This window comes from Pelodiscus sinensis, chromosome 2 (assembly GCF_049634645.1).
Source record: "Pelodiscus sinensis isolate JC-2024 chromosome 2, ASM4963464v1, whole genome shotgun sequence".
NCBI lineage: Eukaryota > Metazoa > Chordata > Testudines > Trionychidae > Pelodiscus > Pelodiscus sinensis.
This window is the reverse complement of record NC_134712.1, coordinates 67,945,928-67,965,558: the sequence shown is the minus strand read 5'-3', so window position 1 is coordinate 67,965,558 and position 19,631 is coordinate 67,945,928. Positions and strand designations below refer to the sequence as shown.

General features: G+C 37.8%; 1 protein-coding gene across 3 annotated transcripts in view; it reads left to right on the top strand.

The window, feature by feature from the left end:
• The window catches only part of SNTG1 (syntrophin gamma 1), a 532,439-nt gene extending 520,593 nt beyond the window's left edge, over positions 1-11,846 (top strand). For all 3 annotated transcript variants that reach the window (XM_014577356.3, XM_006112171.4, XM_075920716.1), the window contains one exon: positions 5,335-11,846. In XM_014577356.3, the coding sequence (XP_014432842.2) occupies positions 5,335-5,493 (159 nt within the window). In that variant the 3' untranslated portion in view covers positions 5,494-11,846. The remainder of the gene's footprint in view (positions 1-5,334) is intronic.
• The last annotated feature ends 7,785 nt before the right edge of the window (positions 11,847-19,631 follow it).

The window sequence follows — 19,631 nt, the reverse complement described above, 5'->3', positions numbered from 1 at the left end:
GACAACAATAACAGAAGACTTGAGTGGGTGTCATTCCATTTTCATTTTGCTTCTTTTCATTTAGTAGAGGGATAGATGGAAGGCTGGCATCCATAGAAGGGCAAAGTTACAGTTGAGGCATTCAGTCTGAGTTAAGCAGTAATTGTGGTAACAGTGAGGTGTGAAATTGTGGATGGACAAGTACTATTAGGTCACTTTTATCTGGTAGCAGCTTCATATCAACCTTTCTATCCTAGAGGATATGATCAGTCAGCAAAATATAGCTACTAATAAAGCAGCTTTTGTATGTTTCTGGTTCCGTCAGTGAGGCCTGCATGAAGCCGTGCCTTTTACCAGCCATGTTTGTATGCCTCCTACGCTAATCAATCAGGTTTGTGTGCACAGTGCATAACTCTTCAATTAAAATGTGAATGATAGCAATGGCCCTAACCTTTAAGCAAACAGAAACTACCCTTTACTCTAGATCTATTCAGAATCCACATCTTTACCAAGTTTTGAGTTGATAGACAAACTTTGAAAGAGATTTTAGTCACCAATGAAAAGTAGAACTGTCAAGCAACAATTTCAGTCAGAGCCCAAATTCAGAGGCTTCTTATTAAAACATTATGGAGAGAAGCCAAACAAGCATTACTTAGGATATAAAAAGTAACCCTGTATGACATTTCACACTAATTAACTACTTACTATACTTTCAAGAAAACACAAGTTTGTCCCATTTTAAGTAGAGTACAGTTTAGAATGCAACCATAACTATGAAATCACTGCTAGGCAGCTGCATGTTGATAGGTCTGTCATATGTATTTTTCTTGTCCTTAAGTGGTTTAGAAGCATAGTTTTCAATAGCCCTTAATTGACTTATGACCACAAACCCCATTAGCAAGTCAGTGGGGATTGTGCTCCCGAGTAACTTGGGTTAATATGAAAATCACTTAGGTCTTCATTCATTAATTTTCTCTTTGTGTTACTTGCTACAGAAGACTTGCTTCTGAAAGCAAGATATATTATTAAAGATATTAAGATCTTTTGAAAAATAGCACTGTGGTGCTTTTGATGATTGGGCTGTATATGTTTTATTAATAAAACATTTCTAATTAGATTGTCTATTTACATATATGTTGTGTTTTCTAGAAATAGAAATGTTTTAATTAATTACTTTCAGTTTTATAGAACCAGCTATGTCTTTGGAGTGCATTATGCAGGATTGTGTTCCGGGAGCTGTTTTGAGGTGTGTTTCTAAAATCATAGCAGTGCCTTACCTGAAAAGAAGTGTAAGAAATGAAAACTATCCATTTGGTCCCCACTATAAACATTTTCACTGCTTTCAGCATCACCTTCTAGTTCTTCACTATAATCCTCAATTCCAGAAACCAGAGTGCCAATAGTCATAGGCAAATGTTAGTCTGGATCTGCAAAAGCAGACACCATCAGTTTAAGATTAAACAAAGACTGTGAATGGCTAGCCAAGTACAAAAGCAATTTCTCCTCTCTTAGGGTGCGTCTAGACTACAGAGTTTTGACGACAGAAGTTTTGTCGACAGATACTGTCAACAAAGCTTCTGTCGACAAAGAGCGTCTACACTACATTCAGTTCTGCTTTGTCAACATGGCAGTGTAGACGCAAGGACAGTTTACATGCAATAACATCTTCTGTTGACAGAACTCTGTCGACAGAAGGCGTTATGCCTCGTAAAATGAGGTTTACCAGCGTCGACAAAACTGCTGAGTTCTGTAACGTTATTATATTTGAAATCAAGTGTTAGGGAGCGTCCAGACTATCGCGCTGAGCCGACAAACAGCTGATCAGCTGTTTGTCGGCTCAGCGCGGCAGCCATGTAAATTTAAATGAAGCGGCGATTATTTAAATCGCCGCTTCATTTTACTATGTCCGATAGCCTAATCTACATGCCTCTGTACCCTTAGTGTTTTGTTGTATTCTACCCAGAAATTCTGTCCTTGTCTTCACAGTAATGCAATATAACTGTTATTAGCTTCCATCTGTGCCAGTCTATGAATTAGTAACAGATTAAATTTAGTCAATACAGTAACTCAGATCTAAGCTACATTTTATTTAAAGATGATAGTAATTAGTATGGCATATTATATTCTTAGGGCAATACTCATTAAAGTAAGTCTAAGTGATCAGTATAAGTATCTAGTGCTCTTTCAAATAAAGTGGCAAATGCACTTATCTGGCAATTAGTGACTGATTCTGAGAGTTAACAGTTTGGGACAGAAGCAAATAGTACAATGTAGAAGTTTAGAACTGGTGAAAGCAGGAGTAAATCAGGGTATTCCCTAGTTCACAAAGAATTAAAAAGTTTGGGGGTCAAACTCATTTTTTCATTGCAAAATGACAGTGTTTTATGCCAGTTAAATGTATCAATCACTTTAGTGGCCATGGCAGGAAAGATTATTAGTAAGATTGTCCCTGACAAAACTAATTGTCTTCCTGGATGGTGATTAGGGACCATCTTCTCTTGCTCCCTGGTTAGTGATCTGCTGACACAAATACCCCTAGGTCTCCTATTTGTATTGGGGTTCATGAATTCAGGTAAGTTCTTTGCGTGCCCCATGATGTCCTTCCTGCTATCCATTGATGAGCAAAATTACTATGTCATGCAGTACAATTCTCAGAAGCACTTACATTCAATTGGTTTTTTTTTTAAATGCCTGTAAGTAAATCTGAATAGTTTCTTTTATGATGCATAAACCAGGTTGTCAACTGTCCCCCCTTTCCTCTAACCAAATGATTGACTACCAAGCTATCTCATTGTAGTTAACAATAATTATGACAAATATGCAAGAACTTTGGCACAAATTGTTTAGTTCTGTGGCTTTATGCAATATTGTTGGATTTATAAAAATAAATCCAATGTGAGTGGGATGATGGTTGCTGAAGACCTCCTGTACTGGGGGATAACCAGGGAAACCATGTGCTATCCTGCAAACAATAAAAGTATATATCATACCAGTGTTTCCAAACCTCTGAAAGCTGAGACTTCCCCTTTATGAAACTGAAACCAATGGTGTCGCCTGCAACATCTCCAATTGTTAAAGGCCTGTTCATCATAACTGATATGTCTTTTGCACCCTGATCCTGGCAATTAATTCCTGCTCAGCACTTTGGAAAATGCTCTTGTAGATAATCACAATGTGATATTTTCTCTCCTTTTATATCTGTTTTGATGAGCAGTGAAACAGTGAACAGTGTTAACCTTTTACAGTATTTATTATTTATATCTGGGTTAGTATCCATTGATGTGAACAGGACAGTTTATATCTCAAAGCTATAGTTTCAGGCTCTTTGCAAACTCTGGTAGATATGTTTGCATTTGTTGCTCCCAGATAATATTTGTAAGGTTTTCCTCACAGCCATAGCATTTAAAGATAGTGATTTTAAAGAATAGAAGTAAATGAGAACCCAAGTTTCTGGAGAAGAACTGAGAGTCAGTCCATGCCTTGATCATTAACTATTTTGGGGAAAGGACATCCCACAACTTACATTATATTGATTTTAAGCACTGTTGTCATCACATTTTCTTAAGTTACTTCATCTCAGAGAAGTTAACAAGGTTATTTGATTACTCTAATTTGTTGCATGGAGCTTGGTTGCTCTAATTTGCTTGTAAGTGGTGTGAAAACAGAAACAACTGGGACATCAAGAACATTGGTTAGAATCCTCAGTTAAATCTCTCAAATGCATTATGATACATTCCTTTATTACATTGTCATATACTGATTTTTCTACAGAATCCCTGCCTAATTTAGTGCACAGAGCAGATGTAAAAGGGGATAGAATAAAGGTTGCATGCAGAACCATGAATCTCAGGTTTTCGAGCTTTTAAGTACTTTACTTTGCAACCTAAAAGACTTTATTTTAATGTAGTATTTTTAGGAATAACAATAATAGCAGACTATTTACAAGTTCTGAATGAACATCACTGATATCTGTTTGAGATCTATGAACAATGAATCTAACCAGTATGTTACAACTACAGAAGTACCTGTGCTAATTGATAATGTCCATTATTGTTAATTATGGCGTTTATAGGAACATTCAACGACTTAGAATTACTAAATTTACTTGAATAATCCTCAAGTATAATATTAGATTTAATGGGCCTTAGTCTGCTGAGAAAACAAGGAAAAACACACAAAGTATGTCATTTCAATATAAGAAGTATATGGAAGTATATTTTAATGTTCCAGTGCAGTATTGTTTTCTTATTCTTAAGCGTTGGGTGTTGTTTAGTAGTACTTGAAAAAAGGATGGGTAGAAAAAGAAATGGAATACTATTATAATGAGTGTTGGTTCATGGTACAAAGTATCTTCTATGACAACATTCTGTTTTCTCATGATCAAAGCTTTCTAAATTTCTGTTCTTGGTTTCTATGGGGAAATTGGAATAAAATCCCTGGAAGGGTGGTAAAAATTCACCTCTCCCTGTGTTTAAAATAATAATAAAAAAAGGCTAAACAGATTTTATTTTAAATAAAGCACAGATGGCAGATGTGTGAAACTTGGCATGAAGCTTGTCAATTTAATTGAGAGTTAGTGGTTTGGGGAGTCATTCAGTCTTAATTAAAATTTAAAATTAAAAATTCAATTCTGAGCATGGCCAGGAGGAAGCTGCTCTGATTTTAATACAGAATAATGAAGCCCCACCCATTTATTATATCACTGCATCACACACACACACACACACACACACCACTGCCAGGATTTCTACTTTCAGGCTGTTTCAACATTTTGCAGAAATTTAAGTTTTTCATTGAATTACACTGGCCAAAATTCTCTAGAAAAAAAAAACACCCTAAACATCAGAGGCAAGAGAAAATTATAGTCTTAAAAATATCGTGGATGCTGTCATTCTGGGGGCATTTTGCAGTTTTTGTTGACCCTATAATATTCTCAGTATACGTTTAAAAAAGCTATTCTAGATACCCTACCATACAGATTGAGAGTTAAAAAAAAAAAAAAAAAAACCAGCCTGTAAAAAGACCCCATAGAAATTATGTGGCAACATAGAAAAGAAAAAAACATCAAAGTGTTCTCTTTTTCTGCTTTTGTTTACACTGAAATAGATGGACTGGTGTTTTTCAATGGGAATTTTGAACATATTAATTCAACTTATTTTCCATAATGCACAATTCTTTCATCTATGGAGCGAGTTCACTTCACCTTCCCACAACGAAAAAGAAAGCCAGGCATGTTAGCACCTTTCTATCCTACAATTAGGACCATTTATATTTGAGTCGCCTCTCAGTGATGGGGGTTACCTAATGATGCGTTGTTTTGTCTCTTATTTTTAATCTCTTTGCTTTCACTTTCAGGAATTGGAATTTTCCAATCTGTTTGCAGTCCTACACTGCATCCACTCATTCTTTGCTGCTAAAGTGGCTTGTTTGGACCCATTGTATGTAGGCAGTCAAGCCACCACATCTGCTGTTGCAACAACTTCTGGAACTGGAAAATTAAAGTATGCTACTTGACAACTTGCATTTCAGCACTGCCACTTACCAACAGTACATAATGATGTATAAAATATTAATCAAATTTAGACCTTTGGGGAACTGCGAACCTGGAAACCAATCCAAAAGGCAAGTCATGCTGCAGTTTCAGCAGAAAAATGGTCACACGGGATCGTACATTCATCTCTGTTCTGCAACTTCAGTAAATAATCCTAGCTGAAACCCTGGAATAGAATGGATATGCTTTTAGTATGATCTATTTGTACTACATAGTGCTTTAAGTAACACTGGAGGCAAAACAAAAAAAATGACACAGTTGAAGCACTTAAGTATTTAATAAAATTTTCAGCTGTCTGTAATAATACACAACTAGGATTGTCATTTACTTGTTTTCAGATGTTTTTATATGACAACATACAAAGCTCTATGAACTTAGGGCAATATCATAATATTAAAAATGACATTACAATAAGCAAGAGGCATATAGTTTGTGACAACAAGGAGATAAGCATGAAAAGGCATTTGTGTAAGTATCTCCTCAAAGAAGAAAGCACTTTAAACACACTTGTAAATTCATTGTTTTCCTTTATGGAAACATGCTATTGTTGTTTATTTTGTTGTCATTCTGTTCTACTAGTAATGATAAAGTTATAGCCATATTGATCTAGCACATAAAGACAAATAGAGTGGAAAAACTTTTCCAGGCACAGGACATCTTTGAGTCAAAATAGGTAGGATATGAATTTGATTTCAATTATAAATTAAGTACAAGCTGTGATAGATCTGATTCTTTTGTTCATTCTTCCATTTTAAAGGGAAGTAGGTCTTGTAATCTAATGGTACTTATACACGAAACCTAAGCATTGAATTTTATTTCAGACATTGTACACTTGTGCATTGTTCAGTATGCAATGTTGATTTCATATAACAAGCCAGGACTCGAGAACTCTGTTCCACTCAGGATCTTAATAAAACAGGCACTAAGAGTTACACTAGAAAAATGATTTCACGCCTTGAATTCTTATCAATTTCAAATACATTATTCCTATTTTTGTAATTTAAGATGGGAACAAATTAAATAACTGAAAAGGTAGAATAATTGACATAATTCACGATAACTTTCTCTATTAAAATATGAAATTATCTAGGACCACGTATTGTATTCTAAGAACTTCATTTCATATGCATGTAAAGTTCAAGAAGTAAATTTGGAACTACTGTCCATGTATCCAAAGATACATTACTTGAATAGCATTTTTGCAAATGACTGCAATTTTGAACCAGCAGATATATCTCTGAACATGATCAAATGTTGGGAATATGTGTATGATGCAGCCAAAATCGAGTAAATTGGTAATTTTATTGCAGGAGAATAGCCTGCTGCAGCTCTAGCTTGATATAATGTTTTCAATACTAATCATTATTCTGTTATTTCTTGTTATTGTTGGAATATGTTTGAGTGGCAGTTGAGTGGAGGGGGAAGCAAAATTTCCCAAGTTTGCAAAAGTATTCAACGATTAAAAATAAATAATTAAATACTTAGTATGAATACAAAGTAACAATTCTGCAGTTAGGTCCCATTCCTTCAGTTTAAAATACATGGACAGATCCTTTCATGTATTCTGGGATCCATCTATGTGTCATAAATTGCAGGATCAAGGTCTAACTCCTCCATGCGTGCTAAGAGTTACAAATTTACATATCAGGTGAGAGATATGGACATATTTTTATATCACTGTCTTATGTGCCAGACAGATTAAATCCACTAGCATTCCAGGTAATGTATAATAATTTAATCTTCATATGTAAATTCAGAGGAACTTTTTTTCCTAAAGGGCCATAAATTGAAATTATTTTGGGGACATAGCTCATGGCTTGCTTCTCTCAGTGATTTGTATCACCACCACTTAGCTTTAGCCACATAAGAAGGAACCCATCTTTTTGAAAGTCTGCATGTGAGACTCATAATAGATACCAAATCCCAGAAACATTATGTACCATTACAGCGATTGCCCTGTTGAAATCATTGCCAATGCATTTTACATAGTTTGCATGCTTATTTCTCCCATGAACTTCAATGAAGTACTGGGGTATCTCAGCTAAATACTCAATACATTAAAGGCCAAATTCTGTCTTTTTTGAAGCCTATGAACAATTCTCATGAACTTCAGTGGGACCCAGGATTTGGCCCTGAGATAACAAGAATTCCTCTTCCATCTACACCATAGATTTCTTATATAATCTGTATGTAGAACTTCCATTGTCACCAGTGGAAGTTTTGCACATACAATAAGCATCACATATTTAACAGCTGCTGCAGTGCAAATTGGAAATCAGAATTTTTTCTCGGTTTGAAAGATCTAAAAATGGGATTCATCAGTATTTTTTATTTTAAGAAGCTGAAGGAGATATCATAACATTAGCATTGGCTGGATTTCTTTCCTGTTATAAAAATACAGAAACGACTGGCTTATTAGTGAGACAAGGTGAGTGAGGTAACATCTTTCATTCTGGAACTGACATGGCTACCCCACCATTGCATTACTACTCTCACAGAAATAAATCTTTTCCCGATTTAGTCAGATGGATATGCCTGACAGGCTGTTCATTCTAGAGATTGGTAATTGGCAAGTCAACATTGGGACCAAGAGAGGCAAATTTTAAAAGTACATACTACACAAACTATAAAAGTTATATGAAATGGTGAAATATGTTATAAAAATGTTTAAAGGCCATTTACTTCTGTTGGATCCATTCTTAGTTTACCATTTTAATCACTAACTACTTCATGCACGCATATCCAAAACAAATTTTATGCATAGTAGCATTAACACAGAAATATGATACACTAGCAGGTAAGGCCCGTCGTTGACCGGGCAACGTGATTTTGTGTAGATTACACTTATAGGAAAGTTCAAGAAATGAAATATATGTACTAGAATTTTGTATTAATGTGTTTGGAAAAAGGAAGTAAAAGAACAGTTTTAAATTTGTAGGATTTCATCTTCAAACATTATTCATTTTATTGAATAATTACCATACATAGTAAATTTTAATCAGAAACTCGTAAAGTTTCCATTACTCTTTCCTTAACTAATTTGAATTATTTTGTGATTTGTAATGGTAAAAATGTTCTTTGCACTAAAATGACATTCGAATAGGTGACTCAATTTTAATTTGGTTAGCAAATAGTTTTTATGAACTCTAATTATAATAGTCATAACTTTTTTCCAATGAAAAACAAAAATAATTGTTTAAACCTTTCACTCAGCATATCTGGTGTAAAAAGTAGTGCATTCAGCTAATTGAAGTGGCAGGATTGTTTATGCAAAATTTGGATCTGTAGATAATTTGTAAAGTATGACTTTATTTTGCACAAACAAATCCACAAACAAACTTTTCAAAATGTATAATAGATTGTGTGTATCAAAATGTTTATAATTCTGTGTATCCAAGCAACTGTCAAAACTGTATACAACTAATGAAACTATTGTTTTCTGGGGAAAGGCTGTGTTACCATTAAATACCAACCTTTCTGTTATCAAAACAAACTCTGGAATAATATGTGAGTTTTACTATCAATGATATTGAATGAATTAGTCTGATCAAAATATTTATTTACATAAAATGAACTTCACCTACTGTTACTTTACAAGATCTACAACTTTTAATTGTAGGTTAAAATATTTTTTTTTGTGTCATGGATGAATCACTGATGGAAAATTTTAGATTGAGCTGAATTTCGCAGAATTAACCATAACCTGGAAGGTTTCATGGGTGTATGTAGATGACATTCTGTTATAAAAAAGTATTGTAGATTCTGAAGATACGGTGTTCTTGGTTTCACCATGTTTTATTTTCCCAAATCTATTTAAATTATAGGACCAAATGTTTGAAAGAATTTAGCACCCAGATGAGATATTTTGAAAAAAGGGCCCCCAAGTACGGGTGCTCAGCGCTTTGAAAACCCAGCCTCTAGTTCCTGATATGAACTACTCAAAGCAGCATTCATAGGAATACTGTAAGCCTCATTCTGTAAAATAATAATATACCATATTTCTATTGTTTAGTTAGATGCAAAAAAAAAAAATCCCTCACCAAATCAGGGTCTGATCCTGAAAAGTCTTACTCATGCTTAACTTGACTTCAGTAGGACTTTTCATAGTGCATAAAGCTAAGCATGTGAATAAGCCTTTGCAGGATTGGGGTCATAATGCTTGATTCTGCTCCCAATGAAGAAAATGTCAAAATCCCATTGGCTTCTCTGTGATCAGAATAAAAGTGTGAGGTCTCTTAACTAAGGGTATGTCTGTCTTGCAATCGGATGCTGTAATGACAGCATGGTAGACACATCTGAACTGGGTTTGATCTAGTTAGATCAAACTGAGCTTGAATAACAATAGCAGTGAAGCCAAAGAACCACAGGAGGCTGCAAGTCTTATCCCCACCAACCCAGAACTCTGAGAACATACTCAATCAGCCTCTACCATGCTGCCTTGTCTTCACTTCTATTCTTACTCAAGCTATCTTCTCTCTACTTAGAGCAAGCTGCCTTGGTATGTCTATACATGTTTCCTTCACACCAGCTGATTGCAGTGTTGACATACTCCCTCTACGGCATATTGTTTTTAAAAATTATATGAATTACTTCAATGCCTTAAGATGTATGTTGTGTCCAGCAAAATGGCAAATAGGTTTAAGATCCCGTGAATGTACAATAGTTGCCGTGACAAGGGCAGCATCCAGCACTTACCATACAATGGTATCTCTGATGCTATAACCTTTCCTGCGGTTAAAATGCAAAATATTTCAGGCAATTGTGGTGACTTCATGGAATCATTGGACAAATGTTGCTGTGTGAATAGTGACCACTGTACATTATATTGTACGTTCCATTGGCTCACAGGCTGCACTTTTAGAAGGAGTGGCATCTTCAAAAAAATGTGCCCTAAAAGAGGGCAAACTGATTTTTATATCTTTAGCTTTGGAAGGTCAGTTGTAGTCGGGCTGTGAGGAGATCTGTGGTAGCAAGGGGTGAAAGAAATACTCTTCCAAAGACTGCAAAGTAGCGGTGGAATCCCAGTACAACCAGTGCGTGAGCCTAACCCTCACCCTATCCCTTTCCACGAGATGAAAAACCTGAAAAGTAATGAGTAAAACTGCTCTACCCACCCATTGCCCTTCTCCAAACATACCTCACCTAGCACTGCTCCACACATGAATAGCCACTGTGCAACCTTCTAAGCGCCTACTTATGTCTTGTAGGAAAATTATACGGAATCAACCACACTTAGGACCCACTGTACCTGTAGAGGAAAAGACTGCATTTGTCCTTAATGGGGAGTATGGTCCTGATGCAGAAAAGCATTCCTATTTTGGGAAGATGGTTAAGCATGTTATTAAAATTCGAGTGATTAAAGCAAATGATGTGCATAAGTACTTTCCTAAGTAGAAATGGTCTGAAGCATGGTATTAAGTGCATTCCTGAATCAAGGCCCATAACGTCAACTCCACCATTTTTTTACCAGTGGTATCTGAGATGTGGCAGGTGTCTTCTATTGAGACCATTGGAAAATATTGTGTCATCAGGCATTACAGTGTTGCAGTTGGTGGCAAATGCTATCAGCCACTCAAATCATGTCAGCGATCAGCTTTTGCTCAAGGGAATAAAAATGGATTTTCTATTTGGATTCTGTATATTTTTACAGAGCTTCACTAAAGTATAATCTAGATAAAAATAGACTGGCCAATACATAATCTAACCACTCTCCTTGAGATAATATAATCAGCTGTCACTTAGAAATATGTATGACTTCCTGCTTCAACACCTTCCAAATAAAAATCCCAGCCAGATATTCTAGAAAAACTTGCTTTATGTAATATATATTTAAAAATATGTCTATTGGTCACAACTTATCAAAGCAAGCAAAAAGGTATAAAGCATTGTCTTTTAAACACTTTACCTGCTAAGAATATAAATTTAAAGTAAAATGTGTATATTAATTGCAGAAGTGACTATGGTTGCAAAAGGTGCACGATTTGGATATACAATAATGATATTGATTAGTTAGCCATTTTACTTTTCTGCACCTCCAAAAATGCTATTTTTGAATTATTCTTACCCGTTAGTGCATTTGCAATGTATCTCAGAAGTTTTAATTTGTTATGGAGATAAATGATTGAACAAATGTAACAGAAATTGCTATATATTTTCTAAATATTAAAGATTTAAAAATGAAGTTGAAACCATTCAAAATATTTATTTAATTTTAATTATGTTTTTGTGGCTCTTTGTGATTATGTATGTGTGACAAATATACGTCACATAGCTGTTAAAGACTATTAATGTACCACTAATAAAATTTTATCTCTGTTTTGTTTTGGGGTTTTTTGGTTTTCTTTTTGTAAAGGAACATACCAGAAACAACAGAAAATAAATACTTTTTTAATGATGTTTGTGTTCCCTTGTTCCGTGTGTATGTGTTGTGTTGTTATAAGCAAGTCTGAAATACCATCAGCATTTCTGTTTTGTGCAATAAACTGCCACTAAAAGCCTACTGCTGCCAACTGGAAGAGTGAACTTGATGACAGTGGTTACCCAACACTCAGATCACCACACTCATGCTCTTATATAATATGAGCATATATCACTTATTTACTGTGAATATCTTATTATCATAATGTTAATAAGTACTGATATATATTTTGGCACAGTTCTGCAGGGTTTTTTTTAATAAGAGAAATTCCCATACACTTTGATAAGAGTCAAAGGCATGAACAGATTGAAGGGGGATGTGGCTTCTCTGTGACTTTGTTTATGCATGCACACAGTGCCAGATGTGGTACAGAAAGTATCTGCATATTTAATACCTATTAACTATATCAGTGGATTACCAAATAATCTAGTAATAGAATCATAGGTCCTGATCCTGCATCATTTAAATCAAGGAGAAGTATAACATTGACTTCCAAGAGAGCAGAATTAGACCCTTAGAAGCTAAAGATGTGTAAGATTTACCATATTCAGCCATTTAAGTAAATCCCCTAATTTTAAGCATGTGCATGAAAGGTGATTATGTATCTCACTGAATTAGAGCATTAGAACAGGTCTACACTACTGCTTAGGTCTACACTACCCCCCTCCCCCACAAGAGACACAAGTCAGAGTAATCTAAGCCCTGTCCACACCGGTGCTTTGTTGACCAGAGATGCTCTCCCTCTCTGATGGGGATGGAGGAACGATGCCAACAGGAGAGCGCTTTCCCATCAGTATAGAGTGTGTTCACCAGATGTGCCACAGGGGCATGGCTTCATCAGTGCAGCTGTGCCAATACAACACTTGAAGCATAGACCTGCCCTCAGAGTAAGGTTGTGGACCCTCAATATCCAAAGTAACACTGATTTGACAGCTGAGGCTTTTTGATTGTGTCAAACTCATCCAAGTGGTGCCTGGGTACAACCTCAGCACACAAGCAAATGGACAAAATCCCTAGTGGCCCTAATGTTAAGTGGGGAAGGGGTAGGAACCTCAGCAAGGAGAAGCCAATAGTAAGACACTCTATGGGAATAGTGAGACAGAAGTGAAAGTTCAAGAGGAATGAGGGTAGCAAGATGGCATAAAGAGGGTGGAACATTGGTAAGAAGCTTACCATTGGAGTAACTGTGGAATTAACACTAATGTAAGAGACTGGTTTTTTTCCCTTCCTGCACCAGGTCCCATTCACCTAACATGGATGACAAAAGCTTAATACGCCTGTAATAGAACAGCAGTTAGTGTCCTATTTCTCCACTTGCTACAGTGATACCTGCAACAGTAAATAGTCTGGAGAGCCTTAAAAAACACCGCCAAAGAAATGTCTCAGAGGGATAACCATGTTAGTCTGTAACTTTAAAAATGAGTTGTTCCGTGGCATTCTTCAGACTAAGAAATATATAGAATCATGAGATTTCATAGGTAAAACCCACTCCATCAGTTGAGTTGGAGTGGAAATAACAGAAACCAAGAGATATAAAACAACCAAAAAAGTGTCAATGAATTGTAGGACCCGTGTTAATGAGGCTAAAAAGTGGGCTGGATGTGTTCCATTCAGAGCTTTTGATGTGAAATGCAGATGTTAAAGGCTGGAGAAACTGGTTTTGTAATGCGCCAACCAGTTAATGTCTTCATTCAAGCCCAGGGTAACAATGCCAAACTTCTAGATGAATTCCAGTTACAAAATGTTAGGAAACAAAATCAACACACAAATATATTCTATCAAATATTGTATCTTTCGTTATGGTCAATTTTTCATAGTGAAAGTATCCGTGGCATGAACTCTCCCAAAGCTGCATTTCATTCTTTAAGAGCTGTTTACTTAGGAATTATGCGAAGCTTGTGATGGGCTGCTGTTAGTAGCTATTAACTGAGCTCATTGAAAGCAGGCCCATGGTCATTTAGTCCACTGCTGTGACATTGTGCTGTATCCAGAGCATAAACAGTAATGTGCATGGGTAAGATGCCCTGCTGGGATTTGTGTGCTGCTTAATTCACAAAGAGAGCTCACTGGCCAGGGTTTCCAGCCCCTAAAGTTTTAGAAATCATCTTTCATGCTTCCCCACAGTGCCTGGCCTCCAACAAGAATACTTGCAAGTTAAGTCAGTTTCTTCACATATCAGCTTCAACTGTGTGCCTTTATCTTTTTTGGTAAATTTACAACAAATGTTGCTCATAAGCCAAGCACTGTTTATGCAATAGTTTATCCTTACACTTTGATACATAATGTAAGCTAACTACTAATTTTTGTTGTGAGCAATAAGAAGAGACAGTATGTATTCTCATCACACAATTGAGTCACCTGTACATTTCCCCAGGGTTTCAAGACTGTATTTTTTTCCAGTTATTTAATACTAACCCCTATTCCACTGGCGTAGGAAAAATAAGCAGTTGATTTATAATTTTTGTTTTAATTTTCCTAAAGCATTTTGCTTTACCATGAAACCTATATTAAGCACAGAGAGAGAGAGAGCAAGAGAGCTGAGCTCAATTCACACTCTGCTTTATATGTGCTTGAGCTAGGGTTACCAGATGGCCCAATTTTAGAGGGGTTATCCTAATATTTGGGGCTTTTTTTATAGGTGCCTATTACCTCTCCCCTTCCCTGGCCGGATTCTTTTCACATCGGCTATCTGATCACCATAATCTGAGTGGTGTGTATATGAGAGAACTGAGGGTATGTCTACACTACCACCCTAGTTCGAACTAGCGGGGGTAATGTAGGCATACCGCACTTGCAAATGAAGCCCGGGATTTGAATTTCCCGGGCTTCATTTGCATAAGCCGGCCGGCGCCATTTTTAAATGCCGGCTTGTTCGAACCCTGTGCCGCGCGGCTACACGCGGCACGGGCTAGATAGTGCGGTATGGCTTGCTAATTCAAACTATCTGTACGGAACTATCTAGCCCGTGCCGCGTGTAGCCGTGCGGCACGGGGTTCGAACAAGCGGGCATTTAAAAATGGCGCCGGCCAGCTTATGCAAATGAAGCCCGGGAAATTCAAATCCCGGGCTTCATTTGCAAGTGCGGTATGCCTACATTACCCCGCTAGTTCGAACTAGCGCGGTAGTGTAGACATACCCTGTACTAGGATGTCTGATGTTTAAGTCAGAGGTGGAGGATGATGAAGAAAGTCATGACCTAGTGTTGTGGCAAAGGGAACATGGATTTAATGCAGGGGATAAAAGAGTTAGAGCTGAATCTAGAACGGTTAGCTTGTTTCTAAAAAAAAATGGGAGGGAGAGTTGGGGAGCAGAGCACATGTGGAATGCCAATAAATTTCCAGGTGGAAAGCTGTGGTGAGAGTCACAGCAATGTGCTCTTGTGAGGTGGGAAAAGCCCCAAAGATAATTTGTTAGACGCATAGACTGGTTAATTTTATTTAGACAAAACACTTTTTTTTCCCATTGGAAAGCAGATGGACAGATCTACAGCCTGGTGTGAACTATGAGGAGAGATTGATCTAAGTTAACACAGCTTCAGCTACATGACTAACATAATTAAAATCAACATACTTAGATCTACTTATTGTGGTGTCTTCACTGTGCTGTATCAATGAGAAATCAACTTCCCTTACACTTTTCATGTGGTAGAGTACACCAGACCTGCTAAATGGACACTCGGTGCATTGATTGCAGTGGAGCTGCTTTATTGGAAAATGTCGACATGCAGTGTGAGCACCAGTCCCACATTTCTTTTGGCCCTCTGTCACCACTAGGTAGAAGAAAATAAAATGGTCTGTAAAGTGCAAAGGAGCAAGGAAAGAAGGATCACAGGAAAGCTTCTCTAGGGATAATAAATCTCAAGCATTTATCCAAATGTGCTCTAACTTTATGATCAGACAGTTTAACTGTGAACGCTTAATCCCTTTTTTAATTCTAATTTTTGCTTCACTAATAGAATAGCCATCCACCACAGGCAGGCCAGAACCTTAAATATGCAGGCAATATTATATCCGTCATATTATATCCTTCAAAGATCATGTTAATTGTATTCACACTTTTTTTTTCAAAGTGAGCCCTTCAGAACACACGAAGTCAAACTCCTCCTGTTATGGATAATGGTAATAGAAAGTTGGGCATGTCATTTAACTTTTCCAGTTTGAATGTAGAAAGGCTTAAAATGCTCTTTTATTTTCTCATGAGCACATATCGTAAAGTTATGTATTTTAATGACTGTGTTAGCTGAATGAAGGGGTTGTTTTTTTAAAAAAAAAAACAAAACATAACGATAAAAAACAACTAGAAGTCAAGATCAGGAGTCTTAGAAAATTTCCTGAGGCTATTAATATAGCACAAGCGCAGAAAGAATTTTTTAAAAATCAGTTTGAAATTAATTGTGCAAATGAATATATACTGGAGTCTACATGCCATGCAGCTTTACTGCCATGGTGTATTCTGTAAATAAATAACTTCTTTATCCTTCTGAGTCATAAGGCATGTCACATGACAAAGGCTACGTCTACACTGCAGGCTTCTTGCGCAAGAACGGCTTTGCACAAGAGTTCTTGTGCAAAAGGTCTTCCACAAGACTGTGTCCACACGGCCATGTGCTTTTGCGCAAGAGATGTGCTTTTGGGCAAAAGTGTCTATGGCAGTGTGGATGCTCTCTTGCACAAGAAAGCTCTGGTGGCCATTTTAGCCATAGGGGTTTCTTGTGCAAGGAATTCATGTTGCCTGTTTACACCGCCTTCTTGTGGAAGAGCTCTTGCGCAACAGGGCTTATTCCTCGAGGGGAGAGGAATAACTCATCCAGAAGAAGCCTTGTTTCCCAACACTGTACTGTAAATTTACTTGCGCAAGAACACGCGTGCAATGTAGACGCTCTGCAAGTTTTTGTGCAAGAACAGCTGTTCTTGAGCAAAAAGCCTGCAGTGTAGATATAGCCAAACGGGTTAGTGAATATATAAATATAAAGTCAAATATAAAGTGGTGGTTAGCATGTGCAAAGCTTGCTGGGGATGTGCTAGGAAAGGCTCCATCAGGAGATTTGTGAAGTTGCCCCACCCCCCAGGGGAGTTCTAAGTGAGTTTGTGTCTCAGGAAGGCATATTCCTTCTCTGAATGCCCATGGCAGCTGTAAGTCGTGCCAGCTGCTCACACATTGAGTCTGGCCAATTCCTCTGTCCTTTCAAGCAACGTGTGGCCACCATCAGAATTCAAAGGGGATGACATAACATAGGGTTTCTCAGACTTCATTGCACTGCAACCCACTTCGAGAAGAAAAATTACTACATGTCCTCAAGGGAAGGGAATGGCAGCCTAAGCCCCGTCACCCCAGACAGTGGGCCAAGCCCTACCATGATGGAGGGGGCAGCGATTCCAAAGCTTGTGGGCTTCAGCCCAGGATGGTGGGGCTTGGACTGTGGCTTCAGTCCTGAGCCCCAGCAAATCTAACACCAGCTCTAGCAACCCATGACCCACTTTGGGGTCCTGACCCACAGTTTGAGACCTGCTGACCTAAAAGATGCATTGTCTCAGGCTTCTGAATTCAACGGCATTATCCTCTCTTGAAGTGGACATAATGGCAGTGCACTATATCCATTGGAAAAACAGCTTCAGATTTTCATGTATCTCAGGACTGCTTCAAACCCTGTCCCTGTTTGAGCGATGTTCCCTGTCCCTCGGCCTATTGATTCCCACAGTTGCTTTTCCCCTCTTGATCCTTTCTTGGCTGTCTTGAAAGTGTCTGCTCTCAGGAGCATTCCTCTCTCACTGGTAATTACCCTTTCTCCTCCTCCCATGTTCTGGCCCCAGGTTTGTTCCTGAAAGGCAAGCTAACCTTTCCTAATCACAGGCTGTCCTGGCTCAGAAGCCTGAATGTATTTTCCACTGGAATGGGCCTACACCATTAAAGTTAATGCACTGGTGGGCATGTCATTATGGTTTACATTCTAAATGCATCTGTTAAAAACCTTTCCATGCATTTAGAGTTGATCAGTTAACTAACTCTGAAACACTGTAAAACAGATGGCACCAGAGTCATTTCAGAGAGACTCCTTTAAATTCTTTTCATGATGAGACTCACTCACTCAAGGGCTATGTCTAGCTTGCAGGCTTCTTTTGGAAGAAGCTTTTCCAGAAGAGAGCTTCGGAAAAAAATTCTTCCAAAAGAGAGCATACACACTACGAAAATGAATCAAAAAAGCGATCTGCCTGTTCGAAAGATAGCATCCACACTGAATGGCCGCTCTCTTGCATTTAAGTTGTGATTACTCTAGAGGGCGTAGCCACCAGGGCACCTGTGCTTTTTCCTCTTTCCTCTTCTTTCAAAAGAACTCCCTTTTCCCCGTCCACACATGCCTTTTTCTGAAAGAACTCTAAAGAGCTTAACTAGACTCGCTAAATCAAATTCTAGAAGATTAATTGTGGCAGAGGCAATCTTTCTTTTAGTGTATACAAGACCTCAGAGAGGTCAGTGGGAATGGGGTATGGTTCAGGACTTCAGACATTATACCCTAAAGCTGCGTCTAGGTTGGCATGATTTTCCGGAAATGCTTTTAATGGAAAAGTTTTCCGTTAAAAGCATTTTCGGAACAGAGCATCTAGATTGGCATGGATGCTTTTCCGCAAAAGCACTTTTTGCAGAAAAGCATCCGTGCCAATCTAGATGCGCTTTTCTGCAAAAAAGCCCCGATTGCCATTTTCGCGATCGGGGCTTTTTTGCGGAAAACAAATCTCAGCTGTCTACACTGACCCTTTTGCGCAAAAGCTTTGCACAAAAGGGACTTTTGCCCAAATGGGAGCAGAATAGAATTTCTGCAAGAAGCACGGATTTCTTACAGTAAGAAGTCAGTGCTTTTGCGGAAATTCAAGCGGCCACTGTAGACAGCTGGCAAGTTTTTCCGGAAAAGCGGCTGATTTTCCGGAAAAACTGGCCAGTCTAGACACAGCCTAAGAGTTTTTTGGGGTCATATCCTGCTTCTGCTTCCATAGCTGTGGAATGTTCCCTTTCAAAGGAATGGGGCTTGGTAGCTCCTATTTGATTTCTACTAAAGTCAAATAGGAGGCTTCTGCCAAAGCGAGGATAAGAGGGAGCTGTGAAAGCTAATGAAGTCTCAAAGCTACAGTAACAGCTATGGAACAGCTCCAAAGCCAATTCTTTGCCAAGGGGAAAGGCATCTTATAGTCCTGTATGGTAAGGCAGTAGTACAATGTGCAGTACTCAAGCTTAATTAATGTAAATTAATTATCTCAACTACTTTGTGCTCAATTGTCCCCACTTTTAGGCTACATCTATTTTTCAGGCAGAACGGCTCTTGCGCAAGAGGGGAGTTTTGCACAAAATGGTGGCTCATTCAGTATGCAAATGAAGTAAGGCACTATTCATTGCTGTGCCTCATTAGCACATGTTCTTGCACAAGACTTGGCAGTGTAGACGTAGCCTTAATGTTTTAATGTTGCTCTGCATTAATCTGGATTCCTTTACCAGATCCTTTTTGTGCCTGACCTCAAGCTCTATGTAGTGTATTGCATTTCACCTGTATTTGGGAACGGTAGCATGTCATTTCATGTATCATTACAGTGTAGAACAATAAAGTAATCTTGAATCATGTCATCCAGCAAAAACAGTCATTAAAAAAGCCAGCATTCATCAGTGCTCTAGCATCTGAGAGTGTCACAGCTTTCT